Source organism: Sesamum indicum, linkage group LG7 (assembly GCF_000512975.1).
Source record: "Sesamum indicum cultivar Zhongzhi No. 13 linkage group LG7, S_indicum_v1.0, whole genome shotgun sequence".
NCBI classification, from domain to species: Eukaryota; Viridiplantae; Streptophyta; class Magnoliopsida; order Lamiales; family Pedaliaceae; genus Sesamum; species Sesamum indicum.
This window is the reverse complement of record NC_026151.1, coordinates 3,759,477-3,782,589: the sequence shown is the minus strand read 5'-3', so window position 1 is coordinate 3,782,589 and position 23,113 is coordinate 3,759,477. Positions and strand designations below refer to the sequence as shown.

The 23,113-nt window shown below is 29.1% G+C and overlaps 2 protein-coding genes across 2 annotated transcripts; one reads left to right on the top strand and one right to left on the bottom strand.

The window, feature by feature from the left end:
- LOC105166134 (protein RADIALIS-like 4) lies at positions 10,281–11,355 on the top strand. The gene is made up of 2 exons (XM_011085374.2): positions 10,281–10,621; positions 11,106–11,355. Exons 1-2 carry the CDS (start codon positions 10,359–10,361, stop codon positions 11,128–11,130), a joined length of 288 nt encoding a protein of 95 aa, XP_011083676.1. The 5' UTR covers positions 10,281–10,358; the 3' UTR covers positions 11,131–11,355.
- On the bottom strand, positions 12,036–14,463 carry LOC105166294 (probable (S)-N-methylcoclaurine 3'-hydroxylase isozyme 2). The gene is made up of 2 exons (XM_011085602.2): positions 13,601–14,463; positions 12,036–12,680 (listed from the first exon to the last, which is right to left on the bottom strand). Exons 1-2 carry the CDS (start codon positions 14,258–14,260, stop codon positions 12,069–12,071), a joined length of 1,272 nt encoding a protein of 423 aa, XP_011083904.2. The 5' UTR covers positions 14,261–14,463; the 3' UTR covers positions 12,036–12,068.

The window sequence follows — 23,113 nt, the reverse complement described above, 5'->3', positions numbered from 1 at the left end:
GCTATAGATTTTATGTTCGAGCCCTCTTCTGAATAGTACTACTGGAGACGACCAATGACTTTTATTACAGGATTGCCTTTCATGGTCCTAATATTGGAGTGACCTGTCCAATTTGCATGTCTTTATCTTAGGTATATTATGTCGGCATCCGTTCCAAGGTCCAGTTTAATTATATAATTATTAGATTTATTTAAACTAATATAAAAAGGTGATTCATATTCACAATCGACGATTTATGACATTGGACCACTAATTTTAAGTATACCAATTATACCCTTATAAGATTAGAATACGAATAGATAATTTCAGAAATTAATTTTAATTTACTTTATCTGTACTTTTATACTAACATAAAAAGAAAATGTATATATCACTCACAAATAGCGATCTATGACACCATTGTATTAATTTTTTTACTGTGTTGATAATACTATTAAATTAATTTTATTATTTATTTATTTTAAAATATAATGTATTGATTAATATATTTTATTTTTATTTATAATATATTTTAAAACGTAAAAAGATTGGTTACTCATTTTTCCTGGACGAACCACACCTCAAACCAATTGGGCTGGGATAAAATAGAAATCATCCCGCAAACAAGCACGCATGATTGTTTTTCAACGTCGGCCGCCGTCCCAATGACGACTTTAAGTCATGTTATGTATCTGGCTTTGCGTCAGATACAGAATCGCACTTCAAATTTTTTCCAACCTATTTTTGAGGCCCAACCCCAAAGTTGTGGGCCTTGTTATGTAAAAGCCTAAACTCTTTTTCTCTCTCTCTACATAAACAACAATACGTATATATTGACGTCCAACATTATCACATTCATAATAAGTTGTGCTTTTTTTACGACGATAAATTAGTTACAAAGATCTTAACCAACATAATAATCCTCTTTAGAGAGTTTTGTGTAATATATATACGGTTCAGATGTATAAAACTATCCCGTATTTTAAAAAGTTCGTTAAAAACCCTCTTCTATTTTAAAAGGAAAAAGTATTATTTTAGTTCGCTAAGTATGCCTAATTTTAATTGTAGTCCGATAACTATGTCCATTTTTGTTTAGGTCCAATAACTTACGAAATTGCTTACTTTTAGCCATTTGATAGATTTTCGGACAATTTTATCCCTATGCAACTTTTGAAAGACAGTTTTAGTCCATATGCACTCATAGGGGTAAAATTGTTCGAAAATTTAACAGATGACTAAAAGTAAGCAATTTCATAAGTTACTGGATTTAAACAAAAATAGACATAGTTATCGGACTAAAATTAAAATTAGGCATACTTACCGGACTAAAATAATACTTTTCCCATTTTAAAATAAGCTAAAAACCCTTCTGTGTTTTCTTAAACTCAACTCAATTGCCTCTCTCCGTTAAATCTAACTAGTGACGTTAATTTTTTCATAAAATAATTTTTACATCCTTTCTTGATATATATAAATATATATATATATATATTATTTTTTATTTTAATGATTGTCGAATTTATATTAATTATATCGCAGTCGTTAGATTTCATAAATTAATCTTAACCATTGAATTTTAAGTTTATAAAAAAAAACATTAAAGATTCAAATTTTATTAATAAAAAATATATATTATAGAAAATATTATTTAAAAAAACAAAAAAACTAAATTAACAGCCGCACCCCACCACCACCCCGTTGCCTACCCCCATCCCAATAGCCGCCCACTCCCCAGCTTCCGATCTCGCCCCCAAATTTGGGCGACGTCAATTAAGAAAGAGCGACGTCGCCCCAATTCTTTTTATTTTTTAATTAATTTTAGTTATATTACTTAAATTATTTTAGTTAATTATATAAGAATATTTTTATTTAATTATAACAATTAAATATATATTTTAATTAATTAAGAATAATTTTAGAAATTATAATAACTATTATACTTAAATATATATCTTAATTAATTAAAAATAATTTTAAATTTAACAATTATAGTTTTTAAATTTTAATTTTAAAATTATAAAAGTTTTTGAATTTAAATATAATTTAATTTAAAATTTCAATTGAAATTATATAAATTCATTAAAAGAATTATATAATCTTTTTATATTTTTAAGTAAATATATTTAAAAAATATTTTATTTTTTAGATAGATGGAAATACAAAAAAATCACTCAAAATAAGTAAAAAATATACATGTGAAATATATAAATACCATAAGTCATTTTAGTAAAAAACATCCAAAAAAAAGGGTGAAAATAGTTAAAAAAATATCCCCATAAACACAAGGAGCGCGTGTAATATACCTTCCGTTAATTATTAACGGAATGAGTGTTTTTTGCTGAGTTTTACAAAACATAGGCCTTATGTTTGGCTTCGGTTTTGGGCCATCTCAGAGATGGCCCAAAACCGAAGCAATGTTTGGCATTGCTTATTTTGCCATATTTTTGTCTTGTTTCTAAGTATTTGATTTTTAAATACGAATATATTTTATTTTAACCACTTAATATTTTATACGTATTATTTTCTACATCATTGGAATAATTAAAATTTTTAAAAAATATAAAATAATATAACTATTCTACGCGGTTAATTCATATATTATATTATTTGAATAATGTATTTAAATTTATCACCTCGAATAGAACAACTAACAAAAAATATTGTTAATCCATTATTAGAGTGCATTTAATTATTTTTAAAGTGTATTTACATAAATTATTTTTTTTTTCATTTCCATACATATATAATTAGGAAATAATATTTATTTTAATCCACTCACAACTAAATAAGTTATATATATTTTTATACATATATATATAAATATATATAAAAGAGACATGATTTGATAATGAACAATATTTTTTGTCTCCCCACTATCCAACATCAAACATAACATACTTATTTTATATTATATCTAAAAACAAATCCAAACATACACACTATCTCTAACTTATTTTTATTTATCTTTATTTTTCTCTCTCTATTTCCACAAAATACCCAAAAACAAGTTAAAAACAAAAACCAAACATAATGAGGGGGGTTTTTGGCCTATTTAAAAACACAAGCACTATGTTTGTTTTCATTTCCAACTTATTTTCGAGACAAGTCAAAACATACTCAATGTTTGTTATCATTCAAAAACATCTTATTTAGGTGTTTTTAACTGTTTTAGCATAAAAATATACATATATATATATATACACACATATATACATAAATATATATAAAAAATGTATGATTTGACAATAAATAGTAATTTTTGTCTCCCAAAATACAACATTAAACATATAATACTTATTTTAAATTATCTCCAAAGACATGATTTGACAATGAATAGTAATTTTTGTCTCCCAAAACACAATATTAAATATATAATATTTATTTTAAATTATCTCCAAAAACAAATACAAACATACATACTATATCTAACACACACTTGTTTATCTTTGTTTTTCTCTCTCTATTTTCACAAAACACAACAAAACACTCAGAAAACGAATCCAAACATTATGAAGGGCTTTGTTTGGTTTTGTGTTTTCACATTTCTCGAGACAAGATAAAACACACTCAATGTTTGTTTTTGTGTTTTTACACCTTATCTGCGTATTTTTATGTTTTTCAATTTTCTATATATAATATATATATATATACATAATATAAAACAAACATGATTTGACAATAAACAGTAATTTTTGTCTCCCAAATCCCAACACCAAACCTACATCATTTATTTTAAAATATTTTAAATTTTTCCAAAACACAAATTCAAACATATCATCTATTTTCAACACACCCACTCACTTATCTCTATTTTTCTCTCTCTATTTTTAAAATACAAAACAAAACAACTAAAACACAAATCCAAACATAATGAAAGGGGTTGTAATTTTTTCAACAAAACACGGGAGGGTAAAATGCATCTTAGCCATATATATACATGATATTATGATTAGATATTCACAGTAATTTTAATTGCATTAGAAAATAAAATTGAATACGAAAAATTTAAATTAAATTCAGTATGAGATGCAACTTATAAGACATGAACATTTTAAAAAATTATTCGATGTAGTATCCGATACAAATATGCCTCGACAAGTGTAGGAAAAAAGGGTACAACATCCGACACTCTTGTTGGCCTGTTCAATATGTTTTGGAGGCATGTCCAACACATTTTGAATTTTTTTTTATAATTTTAAAAATTTTGGACTATTTTTTTTAAAAAAAAGAATTTTGAGCTTAATAAAAAAAATAAAAAGAATTAACGCGCTCCTCTCAAACTAAAAGTTGAGAAGAAATTATTAAGAATTCATAAGATGTTCATGATGGTTTATTAATTTGAATATTAAAAGTTTTTCTTTACGTACATTTAAAAATAAATTAATTATGTATATTTTTGAAACCATATTTGGTTAAATATATAGATGTAAGACATGCTTATTTTATATTTATCTTGATATTATTCATATAATATATTTTAATTTTATGATAAATTAAAAATATATTATGGGTGAATAGAAATTTAGCTTCCTGTGATATTGAAAATGAGCACATTACCCCCCTATGAAAAAAATATAGCAATTTACCCAGGGAGGTAAATTGCTTCATTTTAAAAATCATAGGGAGGTAAATTGTTGTATTTTAAAAAATATAAAGAGGTAAATCGCTATTTGTTTTTTTCATAAGGGGGTAATTTACTTATTTGTGATATCACAAGGGGTTGCTTGCATTTTTTCCCATATATTATATGTAGCCATGTCAGTGGCATATCGTGTGGTGATGTTTTTACATTTTTCATAGCACCGTGTTCGAGTCACCATGTACATGTCCATGCATTATAGGATGTAGCAATAACAATTTTATAACCAACAAAATTAAAATTGAAAGAGCTCATTACATTTTCTGCATTATGGAGCTTATAGACTCTCTACATTGTATTTTTAATTCTATAGAGCTCATTTCCAGAAAAATTAACAAATATTTTTTCACATCTTGTAAGTTCTCAATGCATCTTATAAAATAAGAATAATTATATTTCACTCTATTGAGATTTGGTATAATTATACATAAACTTTCGGTGATTTGAAAAATTATATTGAGTACCCTAGACGTATTTTTCGTCTAAAAAATAGGTCCATATGTTATTTAAAATTAATTAAATTTACTGATAATAGCAAACAAATTGAAAAATAAATCCACTTTTAACCCCAATTAATTTATTATAATTTAAACAAATCTTATTCTAATCAAACTATCTTTATACATCTTCACACGTTAATACATGTGAGGAGGTGTATCTTCACCCTTATAAGGATAGTTCGGTCAGAAAAGGATTTATTTGACCTACTATAAAACAGTAATAAACCAATCAGGAATAAATATAAATTTTCACTTATTATATTTTTAATATCGCCAAATTCGATGAATTTAAACTAATTGAGACATCTATTTATTAGATGGAAACAAACGTCACGAGTACCAAATTTAATTTCTCAAACTACATAAAATATGTGTAGTTGTACAAAATTTAAAAAAAAAACAGTGTAATTATCCACTTATAAAATATTTGAGAAGTTTATAAGATGAGCCAAACACAAACCAGATGAGGATGAAGAATCCATGTAAAGAAAAGATTCACAGCAGAAAATGGGCATGTTCAAGTTGTAAGGTGGGAGTCCCCCACATAAACGGGAAAGATTTTGAAAGAGACAGAAGTGGCAATTTAACCACACATATCACACACTTTCACTGCAAATGACGATAAAAAATGATAAGGATTCCATTATCATCAATACAATCATCTAAAAAATTTATATTCATCTTTTCTAAAAATATTCCACCAAAATTGTGGAAGCCACTATCAAATTAATCATCACATTTGATTTGTCACACTAAAAGATAATATTTCTGAAGTAAGATTTATTTAATATTATTGATGATAAATGTTAAGTGACAATAATTATGATTTTATGTACAATATTGTAAATTTAAAAAAGACTTAGCAAGAGTTTCCGGATTATTAGGGAATGAAATTATCACTAAAAATAGGGTAAATTACAACAATTTCCTATGAGGTTTGGCATAATTACGAATATCCCTCGTTAATTATTTGAGAAATTATTAATATCTTTCTGATCTGATTTTAACGGTAGTCTAACAATTAGCGTAATTTGTTAGGTTTTCATCAATTTTTTGTGGTGAACTGACCAAAATGCCCTTGTAGATTAAAAATTATAATTTTATTATTCTTAAAATAAATTTGATTTTTTTTATAATTTTTAAAAAAATTTCATCCATCCCGTTTAATTTTGTTTATAAATTTTTAATTTTTTTCTAAAAAATAAAAAAATACAGTAAGAAAAAAATTGATAATTTCATACCTCCATCCAAGGATTACATAATTTCATCAAGCATTAGGGGGTATTTTTATTTTTTTAAACAATAAGGGGTATTCAAAATTATAACAAATCTTCCTTATATATATATATATAAATAATGGCAACTATGTTTATTGTTACTATATTTTTGCTATACATGTTTTACTAATGATTATGTAAAATGATAATTTTATCTGCACATTTTCTATCACGAATTATAAAAAGCGAAAAAAATTTACACAATAATTCTCATTATTAACACTTATGATTAATGATCACATTTTCATTAACTGAACCAATCTTTTCTTAACTTGTCTTAGGAAAAGATGTCAGGACTTATAAATTATGCGATATGCCTAGGGAGATACACTGCAATAAAAAATAATATTAGTAATAAAATATTAAGTGATAATTTAAATTCAAACATCCTAAGTGACAATAATTTTAGTTTATCATATTATAATTATTAATGATCAATAAAATTTGTATATTAAGTTGTTACTATAATCAATTAGTAATACATCTACAATGATAATTACATTTCTTGTATTATTTTTTCACTATATATGTGTTATTAATTTTTTATAGTGACAATTTTATGCATGATTTTTTCTTACTAATTATTCTAATGACAATATTTATCCAAATATTATCGCATTAAAATATAAAATATTGTCACTTAATACATATAAGTAGCGGCAATTTTATAATGTAATCATGGCTTAGTTGTTTGGCCCTAATTATTTTCATTCTAGTATTCAAAATTATACAAGCTCCGCATCTACTATCAATTTAGAACAAGTGTCAGCGTCATTAATTAACCCCCCAGATGACGGGATTGGAACGGGCTAATGGCTCGTTCTCACAAACAACGCCAAATAATGCAATACAACCGGCTCTGGGGTGCGAGAACTTGTCTATTTTGACTGGTAGCTCATGGATTTGTCTTCAAAAAGATACCTATATATGCCTTGTGATTTATAAATCATGTAAGCTCCATATTCACATAGAACCAACCGCAAAATTCTTACTCGAACCAAATTTTGGCTGAACAAAATCAATAACAGAGCAAGTGTGATACACTTGTCATGTGGTTGGTCACTTTTTTCAAATTATATACCAATCACACTGCAAGTGCATTACACTTATCATATAATCATTTGGATTCGACCAAAATCAATATAAAACGTATGCCAGCATTACTTATCAACCGGTAGAATCTGCATCTTTACTGAAGAACCTATTCAAACCAAGTATCTCTTTTTAAAGAATCCCAGCTCCAAGTTGCAATCCAGGACTACACAAAAGTGATCTTAAAGGTCCGGACAAAGAAATGGCCGACCCATACAAATGAATTTTTACTGAATACCAACGTGGATGATAAGGATTCCAGATATGTTTGGACGATCTTTTACCTAACAGAATATTTTTTTTTAATATTAAAGTTTTATTTGATTTCTATACAGATATCTTATGATTCGAACTCTCAATTTGTTTGTGGTTGGGGTTTGACCCAACATTATATCGAAACCCAACAACCGCAAAACTAACTTAAGCAATCGTGGATGTAGGAAACTGATCGATGTTATGCAACCCTAAACGGAGGAAATTTTTTCCAACTACATAAATTTTGTGTCTTGCAATTATCATTTTATTTTATATTTTCTGCACATACCCTTTCTAATTTATTATATTACAGAAAATCTCAATTTCATTAAATCTAAACTAATCATATATAGGTTATTAATTATTATATTTATTATATAATTTAAGAACAGTTGTCAATTATATGAAAAGTGGAAAAATGTAATTACAATGTAATTGATACAATATAACCAAAGGGCTGCTGAATAAGGTGAGCGCCGTGTCGTTTGCCATTCCAGAAGGTGTCGTCGGCAAGTTAGATTGTCTGAAAATGCAATGCCCCAATCGACAATAAGTTACGATCAAGAAACTATATATGAGATATAAACGAGTACTATAAAAAACATTAAAAAAAAAAAAAGAAACTAAGAGTGCTTGAATTTATAAAAGGGAGGAAAGCAAATAGGGGTCTATGCTTTCAGATTATTAGAATAAGGGATAGTTATACTCCCTTTTCATAAAATTTAGTGTAATTACACATAGATTATTTGTGATTTGAAAAATTACATCTAACACCCATGAGATTTGCCTTTATCTAATAAATAAGTTTGTCCGTTAGTTAATATTCACTGAATTTGCTGATATTAACAAAAAAATTGATATTTACCATCGATTGACTAAGTACTACTTATTGCAAGTCAAACAATTTTTTTGGACTAAACTATAACGGTGAAGACATACCTCCTCATATGCATTAATGATTGAAAACGTATGAGGGTAATTTGATCACAAAAAGATTTATTTGACCTATAATAAGTCAATAATACGTTAATCAGGTCTAATATAGATTTTATTTCCTGATTTTTTTAATTATATCAGTAAATTCGGTGTATTTTGACTAATTAAGGGACTTGTATCTTAGACGGAAGCAAACTTCAAAGGCATTAGATATAATTTCACAAACTACAAAAAAATTATATGTTATTATATTAAAATTCGGAAGAAGAGAGCATAATTATCCCTTAAAATAATTAGAACTGCCCACTACATCAATTAACACGTTGGATTTATGAGTTATTGCTTTCGGCAGCCACACTCTCGTAAGAATTAATATATGTCGATTGGAAAACATAAAGGGTCCACAATCATTGCTAAAACCCTAGCTAGATTGCCTCAAACCTCAAAGAAAAGCCCTCATATTCTTTTATTCCTTCAGACAGCACTGGAAACATGCGAAGCTGATCTACTTTAGTTAATTCTCTTGAGCAGCCCAGAAACACGCAGAGGAAAATGAACAGCAATTCTGTCTTTTCAAGAAAAAAAATAAAAAAAAAATTGATTACTAGATACGATAATATTATTAAATATATGGCGTTTGCATATAAAAGTATTTATGATGTCCATTCGAATAGTAATTATGATTCAAATTTGACATTTCAGAATAATAGGAAACTATTGTGCTTAGAAAATATTGTTACACTGATCGTCGGCCTATCATGGAAAAAAAATAAAATCAAAATGCGGTCTCAAATAAGCTCTGTACTAATATAACTCGTACGCTTTAATCATAGAATTAGCCTTCATTTCGTAGGTAACTTTAGGTACAAAATTTCAAGTTTATTTATCGACAGCTGCAACGATCGATCTACAAAGAGATATTCTGTTCACTGCCATGCACTTCACAACAATGATGATGCTACCCTCAAAAAAAGAAAAGAGACAAGTGTGGTGTTTTCCAGGTTCCTAAGGCGTGATCCCACATGATAAGTGCTGCAAATTGATAAAAAGCTACTAAGAATGTAGTGAAAAAAACAGCTACCTGAGATGTACGGACATCTTCAGGCCAGCGAATTGCAAGAAATCGGAAACTGTCGCGTTTAAGATTAGCCAAATTAGACAAAAAAGAGTAAAGCGGAATCATGCAATTATGTTTGTGTACTAAAAAAGATGAGAAATCGGGGCCACGATTTGCCTGTGAGCTAGGTAGCTAGCCGCTGGATATTTTCACCAGGTTCTTGCAGTTCGGACCCACTATGATTCGTGGCATTTCACGTTTCTAGAACAGATTGAGGAGCAAAAGGATGAAATTCGGGGACATGGGAAGCAGCTTTCGTCGGGTAAAAAAGCAGCCTGTCTCCAAGCTGTGTGCTTTATTACCAGCTGGTCTGGTCTTATCTACGTTTTCGTGATGATTATTACAAAATCGCGCTGTTTCTGACTACATTTCCCCAAAAGTGCAGCTCAGGACAACATTAACCATGCCAAAAGAACCGTATATACCCCCCCTATCCCACCCCCACCCCCACCTCCTTCTCCAACGCTATAAATAGAGCAGCCATCTATGTCACATTTCATTGCACACAATTTTTCTCCTTTTTCTATTTATCAGTAGCTGTAGTGAATTAAAATCTGTCGAAAATGGGGTCTAATTCGACATGGACAGCGAAGCAAAATAAGCGGTTTGAGGATGCACTGGCTATGTACGACAAGGACACGCCCGACCGGTGGCAGAATCTGGCCAGGGCGGTGGGCGGGAAGACGGTGGAGGAGGTGAAGAGCCACTACCAGAAGCTGGTCGAAGATATCGACCACATTGAGTCCGGCAAGGTGCCGCTGCCTGATTACAGGCCTTATGGAGAAGCTGCCAAGGAAAAGAAAATAATGGATGATCAAGAACAAAGGTACAATTTTGCCTGTCTTGTATACATTATTTCCATATAGTTTATACATGAAAATTAAGGTTCCTTTCTTTGAATTTCTAAGTACTAATCTAAGAAAATTACATTTTACATTCTATAAAGTCGGCTCTTTTGTGATTCTTGTCCAATTATTATTGAACTCACTGTAATGCATCGCATAACTTTAAAAGTTTACAATTTTAATCATAAACCTTAATTTCATTAAATTTATGACGACTTAACGGAGCTCGTGCCCCTTCAGCAACACCTCTCAAAACTTAATGGTGCTCGTGCTATATACGTGATGTTTTCATCATAAATTTAACAGAATTAAAGATTGGGACTGAAATTGTAAATTCTTTGAAGTTATGAGATGCTGTATGAGGATTTAAAAAACAATGAAATCAAAATCGCAAAAAGATTAACTTGTGAAAGGTAAATGCAATTTATAATATTCTGATGATTAAATTGTCTTTATACTTGGCAGGTTGAGGTCTCTAAAGCTCCGATGAAGCGAGTAGGAGAAAAGCGTACGTAGTGGCGTGGATATGTTGCTTGGCATATAGAAGGGAACAATTGTGTTTCTTGATTTGTCTTGTTGGTTTCTATATATATGAAGTGCACCCTGTTAGTTGTCTGCTCCAGCAGATGAACCAAATTCTGATTCTGATAAATGAGAATTTATTACATATAGTTTTTCAGATTAATTGAATACCATTTTATGTCAAGATTTATAATTAATTCAAGAAAACAACCTTACTCCCTGGAAATTCTAGTTCAGATCGATTCTGGTTAGATCCGAAGCAATTATTACACGCATGATAAATATAATTTACTCATCATATGATTATTGTATGTAATTCAAAGGGTGATCAATTATACGATAAGTATATCATAGTTGTTGTGTGGTTGATCCGATTGGGTCGACCAAACCTGATTTGAACTAAATTTTCCTTTTTTTATATGCAGCGGTATTTAAGAGAAAAATATCCATACACATCGAAGTTCAATATATATGGTGTCTTTATTCATTTGTATAAGCTAAAGATTCAAATAAAGGGTAAGTTACATTGACACCCTTTGAGTTTAAATCCAAATTAATTATGAATATTCATGTCTTTATAAAATTATAATTACCACCTGAAGGGTGTTATCGTAATGTTTTCCGGGATATCGTAATTACCACCTATGCAATTTTTGAAAGGCAGTTTTAGTCCATATACACTCATAGGAAAATTTGCCAGATGACCAAAAGTAAGCAATTTCGTAAGTTACTGGACCTAAATAGAAATGTACATAGTTATCAGACTAAAATTAAAACTAGACATATTTAACGGACTAAAATAATATTTTTCCCCGTAAAAAAGATGCAACAGAAATTGCAATAACAGATACTCTCGCACACTAGTCTTTTTATTCCAAAACCACGAATCAAACTTCAAACCGAACCTCAATTTTTGTACCTTAACTTAGGAATCAAAAGCAACGGCTTTTCCTTCTTCAAAGTCGTAACGTACTTCTCGTTCATGTCTATAGCAGTCAGGGCCACTCCACCCGGAAGGCTCCAGTCGAAGTAATGCAACAGAGATCCAACAAGCATCTGAATATTCTTGAAAGCCACAGTGGATCCAGGGCACATCCTCAGCCCTGTCCCGAAAGGCAAATACTCAAAATGGGTGCCCCGGAACCCTATTTTCGTGTCCAGGAACCTGTCAGGCTTGAAAACTGTAGCATCGTTCCAGTAATCAGGGTCTCGGGCAATCCCCCAAGCATTGACAAGAATCATGCTGTCTTTGGGGATCACGTAGTTGTTCACCTTGCACGTCTCGGTTGCGCGGTGGGGCACCAAGAGCGGAGCTGGAACGTGTAGTCTCAGTGTTTCCTTGATACAGGCCTGGAAATAGTGGCACTGGGATAAAAGGGACTCGCTCGGCTTGTCTCCTGTGACGGTTTGTGCGATTTCGTCGCGAACTCTCGACAACATTTCTTGATTTCTGATCAGTTCTACCATTAGCCATACTGTTGTTATGGTGGTGGAATCCGTCGCGCCAATCAGTAATTCCTGTGTGTAGGATGTGAAAAATTATTATTATTTTTTTTTTGCGTTTTTCTTTTTTGTTTTTGTAACTTAAGACATGAGAAAAACTATGATTTTTTCGTTGCGATTAATTATTATAATTAAGAAAAAAAATTATGATAAGTACAAATCAATCACGGCTCCGTAGCGATCATTAGCGATTATTTCTGCAAGTGTGGCCAAAACATTTATCATGATTTTGTTAAAACCATAACAAATATTTTGACTATATTAAAAATCATCCTAAATATTAATTTATCGTGGTCAAATTTGTCTTGATCAGTAGGAATGCTATATATGTTGAGAATATTGAGCAAGTGGAAGGATTTTTTTCTTATTGAGATTGATGACCAAGACAAAAATTAGGATGATTTATGTTGAGAATGTCGACCCAAGTCCATGGAAATCCTCATTCATTAACTAACAATATAATACAGTGACAATGCAGTAATTCTTTATGATGGTATGACATATGCAATACTTCCTTTTAAAGCTGTTTAAAATGAGACACTGCAAGAAAACGACTAAATATATAATCAGAAAATAAAAGCCTCAAGCTATTCTGCAAGAAAAATTGTTGTTAAATTTGTTGCTAATTTACATTATTTATTACAAAATTTTTACTTGCTAATAAATTTATCAATGAAATATTTAAATAATCTACTTGCTAAATTTTAATTTCTTGTATTAGATAATATGGGCTAGCAATGAATTTCGCAATAATTTTTCTTGTTAATGAGCTCGACGTTGATTTTAGCATTAAATTTATCGTAGTTGTTGAGCTATTTTCTTGTAGATGCATTAATTCTTGTTATTTCATTTTTAGCAATGTGCAAAGTTTGAAAACCCTAAGAACAAGGGTTTTATCAATGCAGTTGATTGAGTTAAAGAAAAAAAATTCTAACCATCAACGCGTTCCCAATCTGATCTTCCGAAAATGAACTATCAGCCAGGACAATGTCCAAGAAATCTTGGCCGTCTGAACTAGATTTATGATCACTCCCCTTTGATGATCTTCTTTCCTGGATGATACTGCCCCAGGTAAGTTTAATTTTCCTATACATATCCATCGCCTTTCCCTTACTCCAAAAATCAACCCATCTCAAAACAGGCAAGAAATCAACCAACCCTAGTGTAGTAGTTTTTTCAATCACCTCGTTCACTAATCCCATCATCACCCTATACTTGTCCTTCGCCTCGTTTTTAACATCAAACAGGTCTCTCGAAGTAAGAACACTGGAAATGATATTTGCCAGAGTTGCAAATATTAGGTCTTCAAGATTCACGACCTCACCTTCCTTAGAGCTAATATGACTCACCATTTCCATCACCTTGGCCTTTCTAATCCACGCATTCGTTTCCATAGCCTTTGAGGAAAAAACACAATTTTGACCAATGGAACGCAGGAGTTTCCATGATCTACCACATTCAGGCGACAGTACTATGGACGAATCCATCGTCCTTGGAAGATTGTGATACACTGAAGGCAAATGCCTCCCGGAAAACATCCGGTCGTGCGTTTTGCAAAATTCTTTAGCAGTGTCGGGAGATGATGCAACCACCATGAGTTGGTCCCCAAGCCGGAACGAAAAAAGAGGGCCGTGTCTTTTAGCTAGGGTTTGGAGTGCAATGTGGGGTTTGTATACTAACTGCGTAAGACACCCTAAAACCTGGAATGTATTTGGACCTGGCGGAAGCCGTTGAACCCCAAATAGGAAATGCTTGAGGAGAAGAAAGACAAGAGGTATAGCTAAAAATAGCAAGAACGGAGCCATAATTGAAGAATATTAAGCCTGTTTTTATGCTAAATTTAGGGTTTATTGGAATTGAATTAGAGGCAAGAATGTGTTAATTTCTTACATCTAAACTGAAATAAGTAGCTCGATATTTATAATGTACCATGTTGCTGAAGTCACATGTACATTATGGGTTCAACGTTTGACTTTTTGGTTCCGGTCCGTGTACGTACAGTACAACGATTAAGAATACCACTTTTCTTTTAAAAAAAATAAAATAAAATTAGTTTCGTTACTATGCAATTAAGGCAAAATGCTTTTTTAGTCCTATAAACAAACGTAAAATTTATTTTGGTACTACAACTATGGCATGTATCGCTTTTAGTTCCATAAAACTCATACTTGCGTATTTTTAATCCCAAAAACTCACGTGCATGCATTATGGATTTGAAACTAAAAATGCGTTGTAATTTTGGGACTAAAAAGACGTGATTTTGAGTTTTATCTAAAAGCATTACCTACCATAGTTGTGGTAACAAAACAAATTCTACCCTTATTTTATAGGAATAAAAAGACATTTTGCCCGTCACATTACATTCAGACTCATATACGAGAAAATTGAAATTTTAGTCCTGTAATTTTGAGGGTGGCATTTTTAGTCTTGTATGAATTGACTTTTGCAAATTTAGTCATGTAAATAAATTTATGCAGGACCAAAAATGCCAGCTTTTCTATGTTATAGGATTAAAAAAAGCCAACAATACCTGAATTATAGAACTAAAACTGCAATTTAATTGGGTCATGTGTAAGTCACATGCAATTTTTCTGGCCAAATAGGTCGGAAAATGATGAAAATTGTCAAATTTTTAAAGTTATAGCACTAAATTGTGAAAATCAATTCGTACAGGATAAAAAATACTATCCCACAAATTACAAAACTAAAATTATATTTTTTTCAATTCAAACACTAATTCAATGCGCCAGTATTTTCAAATCATCAAACATATTAAAAGAAAAAAAAAAAGACAAGACAACATTATGAGAAGCAGACCACTTGGATCGTAGGATACGAAACGCTGAAGAACTGTAGGAATTAGAGAAAGAATGCTTTCGAACATAATTAAGAATTGTGGCTGCGTCTAAACCCTTGTTGATGGTGATATGAAAGCTGAAATTAAGTTCCCTTGGACTTGAATATTGTGATGTCTCATTTAATTACTTGTTTTTAATATGCTTCTGGAAAAAGTCTAATTGAACATCACATTAATAGTAAAACAACTAAATATCATATATATTTGGAATAATTACACTCTCCTCCCCAAAAGTTTGGTGTAATTACATTTAGATCCTCTATAATTTGAAAAATTACATTTAACACCTGTGAGTTTTTCTTATGTCTAATAAATAAGTCCCCCTATTAGTTAAAATTCATCGATTTTGCTGATATTAGCAAAAATATCAAAAAAAGAAATATATTTACCTCCAATTGACTTATTACTGATTTCACTAAAAGAAAATGCAAAACAGTCAACTATAATTAATTGTCATGGTTAAAAATAAAATAACCATAACAAATAGTCGTTCACCACGATCATGCAACAATTGTTGGTCGTGGTATCTGTGAGAGTGGCTTAAACATTTGCATGGTATTTTTGCCATTGATCGAGCCATGGCAAATAACTTTTCTTGGTGAAAAATTTTTAAATTTTCCAGCCACCACATTCAAATTTACATTTTGTATTCTTTTTTTAAAATGCAGCTAGTACAAAGTTGACGATTCTAGACATCCATCCAAGGATTACATAATTTTATAAAACATCATAAGGTATCTGTAGATTTCCAAATAAAGAGAGGGTACTATACGTAATATGTCAAACTTTAGAAGAATTCGTTGTAATTTATCTAATGCTTTCTGTTAAACAAAAGGTTTTGAAACATCAATCTTACCATACAAATTGTCTTTCTTGGCGTGCTCGGGTAGTTGTCTTTCCTTCCTAAGAAGTAAATTGTTGGTCTCAAATCGTCCTGATGCAATTTGCAACTAGATTTGTATTCAATTGTGTGACGTCGTATGAGTCCTACTGATTTTATTTTGAAAATATATCTCACTAAGAAATAAAAGATTTGGAGCTTATAAATAAATCGCACAATCTTTTCATCTGTAATGGATGTATGGTACGCTTGCCTACGTCAGGTCTCCAGTTTGTTGAATGAACTTCATATGTATGAAAAAATTACACTTTTAATCCAATAGGAAAGGGGTTCAACACTTTTAGTCCTCTATTTTACGGAGTTTTTAAAATGATAAAAGAATTAAAAAAAAAAAAAAAACTTGATACATTTAGTCATCTACTTTACGAAATTTTCAAAATGATCCCAAATTTGAGAAAACTCGACACACTTAAATTTTTGTTTTATGAAACTTATAAAATTAAATATATCAAAATATTTTAATTTTAAAACCATTTTAAAAATCTCATAAAATAAAAAATTAAAAATATTGAACTCTTATTTTACCAACTAAAAGTGTAATTTCACCTTATACATGGTATGCAAATTCCGGCCATTTTTAAAAATTCGATGGGCGGAATTCTATAATTGCAAAAAAAATATTTGGGGTACTTTTTGCGACCCCTATATTTAGAATTCTTGTTTTGCCACCCCCATTGTCATTGCAAGAGCCAAAGGGCAATTTTCTCCAACAAAAACATAATTCCTATCAAATTAAACCACAACTCAATTTGAATTTGGTTTGTGTTTAATTTGTTTCAATCAACACTTGGTCAGAGGCAAATCTTTGCTTTTGCTTTTTTCTCTATGGGTGAACCAAATATCTTGAAATTGTAATGTTCGTAAGCTTTTCGCGAACAAATTTGAGCCTCATCGGAAAAATGAATATTTTATTTTGATATGAGTATTTATCTTACTATATATGAATTATTATAGTTAAAATTTCCACCCTTATAGTTATTGGACAACAATGAAATTCCATCTTTTTAATAATTTTTTTATTAAAGATATATTAAAAATTATATATATAATATAAATATATACACACAATAATTGCAATCACTACGAGTATATATTAAATTTCAAATATGGAATTATACCATCCACTTGTCTTCTTTTTTAAATATTATCCACTATCGGTCTTGAAATTTGAGTTTAGGCGACCCCGAATCGATATGAGATGCTGCAATTATATAGGACAGGTACTGTAAAGTCTGCGAATGTGACTTCTTCCTCCAAATATTCGGCTATTTATTTTATTTTATATGAATTTATTATTTTATTGTTCTTCATGATTTGATTATTATTGCTAATATTAAACTAAATATATTGATACCTTGATTTATTTTTTGAGATATTGATATAAAGATTAAATTATAATTTTTATAAAAATAATTAGGAATGTGACTTCTTCCTCGATTAACCAGATACATTGAGAAAAAATTTGAACGAAATCCTTTGGATTTTAGGGAATTAAAGTTTGAATTTTAAATAATTTCATATTAAATGAATTTGAAATCCATCCTGATGCCGCGAAATATGGTTCAAAATTAAAGTTCAAGGATTTGAAATCTTTTACGACATAAATTTTACAGACAAATTTTCTGAATGTGTTATTACGAATTCGAAATCTTTAAATTCAAATCCGTCATTCCAAACACAACACGAAGTTTATGAATTTCAAATCTTTAGTAACAAATCATTTAAATTTGTTTGGATAATTTTAAAATCCAAAGAATTTCAAAATTTTCAGTTCTAAATTTGAACTGTTTTTCATTGAATATTAACATATTTGAAGTTCTTCTAATATGAAGTTATTTGACATTCTTTATTCAAATTCTTCCCACAAAAGATTTATTTGATTAGCAATAAGTCAGTAATTAGTTAATCGAGAGTAAATATTCATTTTTATTTAGTTTGTTTTTTTTTTTTAATATTAGTTGAAATTCAATGAGTTTTAATTAATGGAGAGACCTATATGTTATAAGAAAACAAACCTCATTAGGGTACTAGATATAATTTTTCAAATCATAAGGGGTTTATGTGTAATTATATCAAATTTCAAGAAAATGAAGTGTAATTATCCCTGACTAATAACTACTGTTGACATCAAAATTTTGGAATAAAGTACCAACTAAAAGTTCAAATAAATTGACTAAAAATTGGATTCTAAGTTAAAGTTTGTAACAAATTTGGACCTTACATCTGTTCAAATTAAAAATTTGCAATAAGCCCATATAAGATTTGGGTTTTATGCATCTTGATGGATCAGTTTCAAATAATACAAGTTTTTTTTATTATTATTTTGAATTAGTCAATTAAATCAAAATATATTCAAATACAATTGGTCAGCTGATGGATCCATATCAAAACCTACGAGTTCAAGCCAATAGAAGTGAGCCCAATTTGCAAGTCAATGTCTGCCCATATCTATAAAGGGGTCTTCACACATAATAACCTATCACGTACACGCAACATACAACATATAACACAACAAACAAGTCGCAATATACAACAAATTAAAGGGACTTAAGTTCAATAGCTTTCTGCCACAATGAAGCTCCGAAACCATGAAGGTTCTACATCTTCTGCAACATCAATGATCAATTATTCAAGCCTTGACACCAAATTTTAAAAATACAGCGTAATTTGCTCTAGAAATATGGAGGAGATTACACATCTTCAAAAGCAAGCTTCAAGATCTTGGATCGACATTTAAAGGGAAGAATTAGGGAAAATATCTTCACTTAAGAGATTGTAACACTTTACTATGTAAATTAATAATTTTTTTTTGTCCATACTTTTCTGGTCTCATAATTATTTTTACAAATACGGAATTTTTTTCTGTGAACAACTACTATTAAAGTAGAACAATGTTCACACATTAGCGAGATTTGAACTCATAATTTTATATTCATGGAATTTTAGCCTTTAGTTGTTGATTATTTACAAATATTTGATATTAATAATTAGTATAAATATTTCAATTGTTGATAATTAAGATCATAATTAAAAAAACAGAATTAGATAATTACATAAAATAAAAAAAAGGGACTAATAATGAGCAGCAATTATAGAGTAATCTCCAACCTAGTATTTAAATTTATAATTATGATTAATAATATAACTATTTATGTATGACCTTTTAATGGGTCCAAAATCATATATTGACCCTATTCGTAATGTTGAATATCAATTTTAGCCTATTTTTATCCTTTTAAAATAGATTACAATAAGGGATGGCACATTTGAGTTTAGAAACGGGTTTTAATTAATTTGTTGGACCTATTCAAATTCATGACCAGTCTCAAGTCTTGCCCAGAATTCATTTAAATTAGACTCAAATCCAACCCAGTCCAAATAATATAATAATAATAATAATTTTCGCAAGGTTAATATTGAAAAAATAAATAAATTTAATTATCACTATTTATAAAATAGCAGCAAAGAGTACATGACCATAAAATATTGCCATAACTCAAAACTCTTTTGGTAATTATAAAATTATCTAATTTTTGAAATATTTAGATTTATAATAAATAAAATATGAGCAAAAAGTTGCTCGTTGGTGTTTCATTCGGACTTGGGGTCTTTGGGCCTTTTTACAAATTTTAAAACGAGGATCTGCATAAAATATTAGCACTCTGATGCTAAAGTTAATAAATATAGTGAAAAATAGAGATTGCATAAAAATAGAGCGATATATAATGATATAATAATAAGTGATGGAAAAGATGAATGCTTTATGCCTGGGTGTGCTGCAAAAATTTGTTACCCTTTATCGGAGGAGAAAGACTTGGTTTTTATTTAATTTATTTTTTAAGATATAATTTTCTTTTTTATAATATATATTTAAAATAAATAAATTTAAGATCTAATGACTAAAATTAATTGGTTAGATCTGACGGCTTTCATCCAATCAATAAGGATCCAACGGTCATTAAAATAAAAAATCATATGTCGCGTGTAAGGGCATAACGGTTATTTTATCACAAATTTAACACTGTTAGCTATATTTAACCGAAAGAGACGAGAACAGAGAAGGGGTTTTTGCTTATTTTTAAAAGCGTGGAGAGTTTTGAGCTAAATTTTCAAAACACACAAAAGTTTTATGCTATTCTACCTCTAAAAACTGATAGTGATATTTGTATAATTAGACGTAATTTTAAAGAATAAGATGTGAATCATGTCATACGTAAATAATAATATTCAGATGTTTCCCGAGTTGGGCTTTTTCAGTAGCGTGTACAAATATGCTACTTCCCTCTTCCCCTGATTTTTTGTTTTATCTGTCGTCCAATTATTTATCGGGTAAATTACATTAGTATTCATGATATTAAAATTAAGTTTAATTATATATTATTTTATGCTTTTTACAAAATTACAGCTATATTCATTGATAATGTCAAACGTAATTACAATTAGTACATGGCTGAGCCAGATTTTGTTTTTATTCGTCTTCTAATTATTTATCTGGTAAATTACGTTGACAATTAGATCCTCTAAAGTTATGTTTAATTACACGAATATTTTATGATTTTTATAAAATTAAAAGTATACTTTTGGGATTCTAATTGTATTTATAAATACATGCTATAAGATGAAATCGAGTGGATTTATGTTTTTATTTGTCGTTCGATTATTTTTCAGGTAAATTACATAGATACTAAGGGTCCTTTTAAAGTTGGGTTTAATTACACAAGTATTTGTGCTTTTTTATAAAATTATAAATATATCTATTGAGGTTGTAGTCATAATTATACGTACACGTCATGTTTAATACCAAAACTCTATAGAAACAACATTTCAGTCACATCTCTCAAGGGGTGTAATTGTAACTTCAATTAGGTCTAATCTCATAAGTGCCGATGTAATTTATCCTTATTTATTGTTTATATATTAATGAGTTCAATTATTAATTTTTATGCCCTCTTTGTTAATTCTAATTAATGGAAAAGAATATATTTAATTTTCTTTTAATGTAAATTAGTTAGGACATTTGAAATAAAAACAATTGATTGCTAAGGTGAGTGAAAATTTATATTTTTAAGGTTAAATTGCATAAAATCTCCTTGTGTTTTAAAAACTTAGTCAAAATTTCCTTCTGATTTGAAAATAAGCAAAACACCCCCCTGTGTTTAAAAATTCAGTTCAATTGTCCATCTCCGTTAAATATGACTAACAGCATTAACTTTTTGATGAAATGATCGTTATGCCCTTAATTAATATATATTATTTCTTCTTTTATTAACCGTTGGATTTGTATTGATTATATTAGAGCCGTCAAATCTGATCAATTAATTTTAGCCGTTGGATCTTAAATTTATAAAAGAAGATCCTGAATCATATTTTACTAATTAAAAATATATATTATAAAAAATTTATTTGAAAAAAAAAACAAAATTAACCACCCACCCCCTCGCCGCTTGCCTATCTCCTCCCCGATCACTTCCACCCCAACCCCGCCCGCCTACTCCCTCCCAGCACCTGTGCCAACCCCCGCGCCTCCACAGATGGCGATGACAATGCTCAGATGAAGAAAGAGGGCGTCGTCATAGCCCTTCTCTGCGGAGGCGATAGTATTTTAATTTAATTATATTAATTAAATATATTTTAGTTAATTAAAAATATTTTTTTAAAATAAATATATATTTTAGTTAACTAAGCATAACATTACATAATTATAATAATAATAATTATTGTATTTAAATTAATTTAAATATATATTTTAATTAATTAAAAATAATTTTAGATAATTCTAATAATTATATATTTAAATTAATCTATAACTTATCATTATTATAATTTCTTACTATTTATATTAATGTAGAAATCTAAATTTAAAAAATAAAATTTAATATTTTTTATTTTTTATATTTTGATATTTAATATAAATATATTTAAGAATAAAAAAACTTGTATATAGATACAAAAGTCAATTTGACCATAGTAATTTTAGATACAATATAGGGGCATTTTAATTAATTAAGTAAAAAAAAAAAGGTAAAAAAATTTAAAAAATAAAGCCCAATCACACTTCAAGCACGTATACCCCACCTTTCATTAGTTTCTAATGGAAGAGATTTTTTTATTGAATTTATTAAAACACAAAAGAATTTTTAATTTTTTCTAAAATATGAGAGAATTTTTTAGCTATTTTTAAAAAAATACAGTGGAGTAAAATGAAATTTAGCATATTTTTAATCTGATCTACGTCATTTCAAACAAATAAAATTTTATTTTTTAATTGTTATTTTTAACTAATAAATATTTTTAATCAACGTATTCAATTGCAAATTATACACACAATATATATATATATAAAAAAATAAAATAAAATAAAAGATATAATCTAATTTAGAATAGAAAATAAAATCCGACATAATGAAGTTGAAGGAGTGAAGGAAAAATGAGGAAGTCAAATTCTCAAATAATGTCATTGTAATTCACCCTATTTTAGTAATAAGACTCGTGTTATGTATGTTTTTAGATGTCAGCGCTTGTACAGTGTTTTGAGTGTTTGATGTAATAAATTTTTTATACTGTAATAATAATTGAAAAAACGTCGAATTATTAAAATTTAAAATAATATAAATAGATAAAATAAGATGTCAAAGCTTATAAGCTGTGTTACACATCTTATAACATGTGTAGGTATTTGGCATAGTAAGG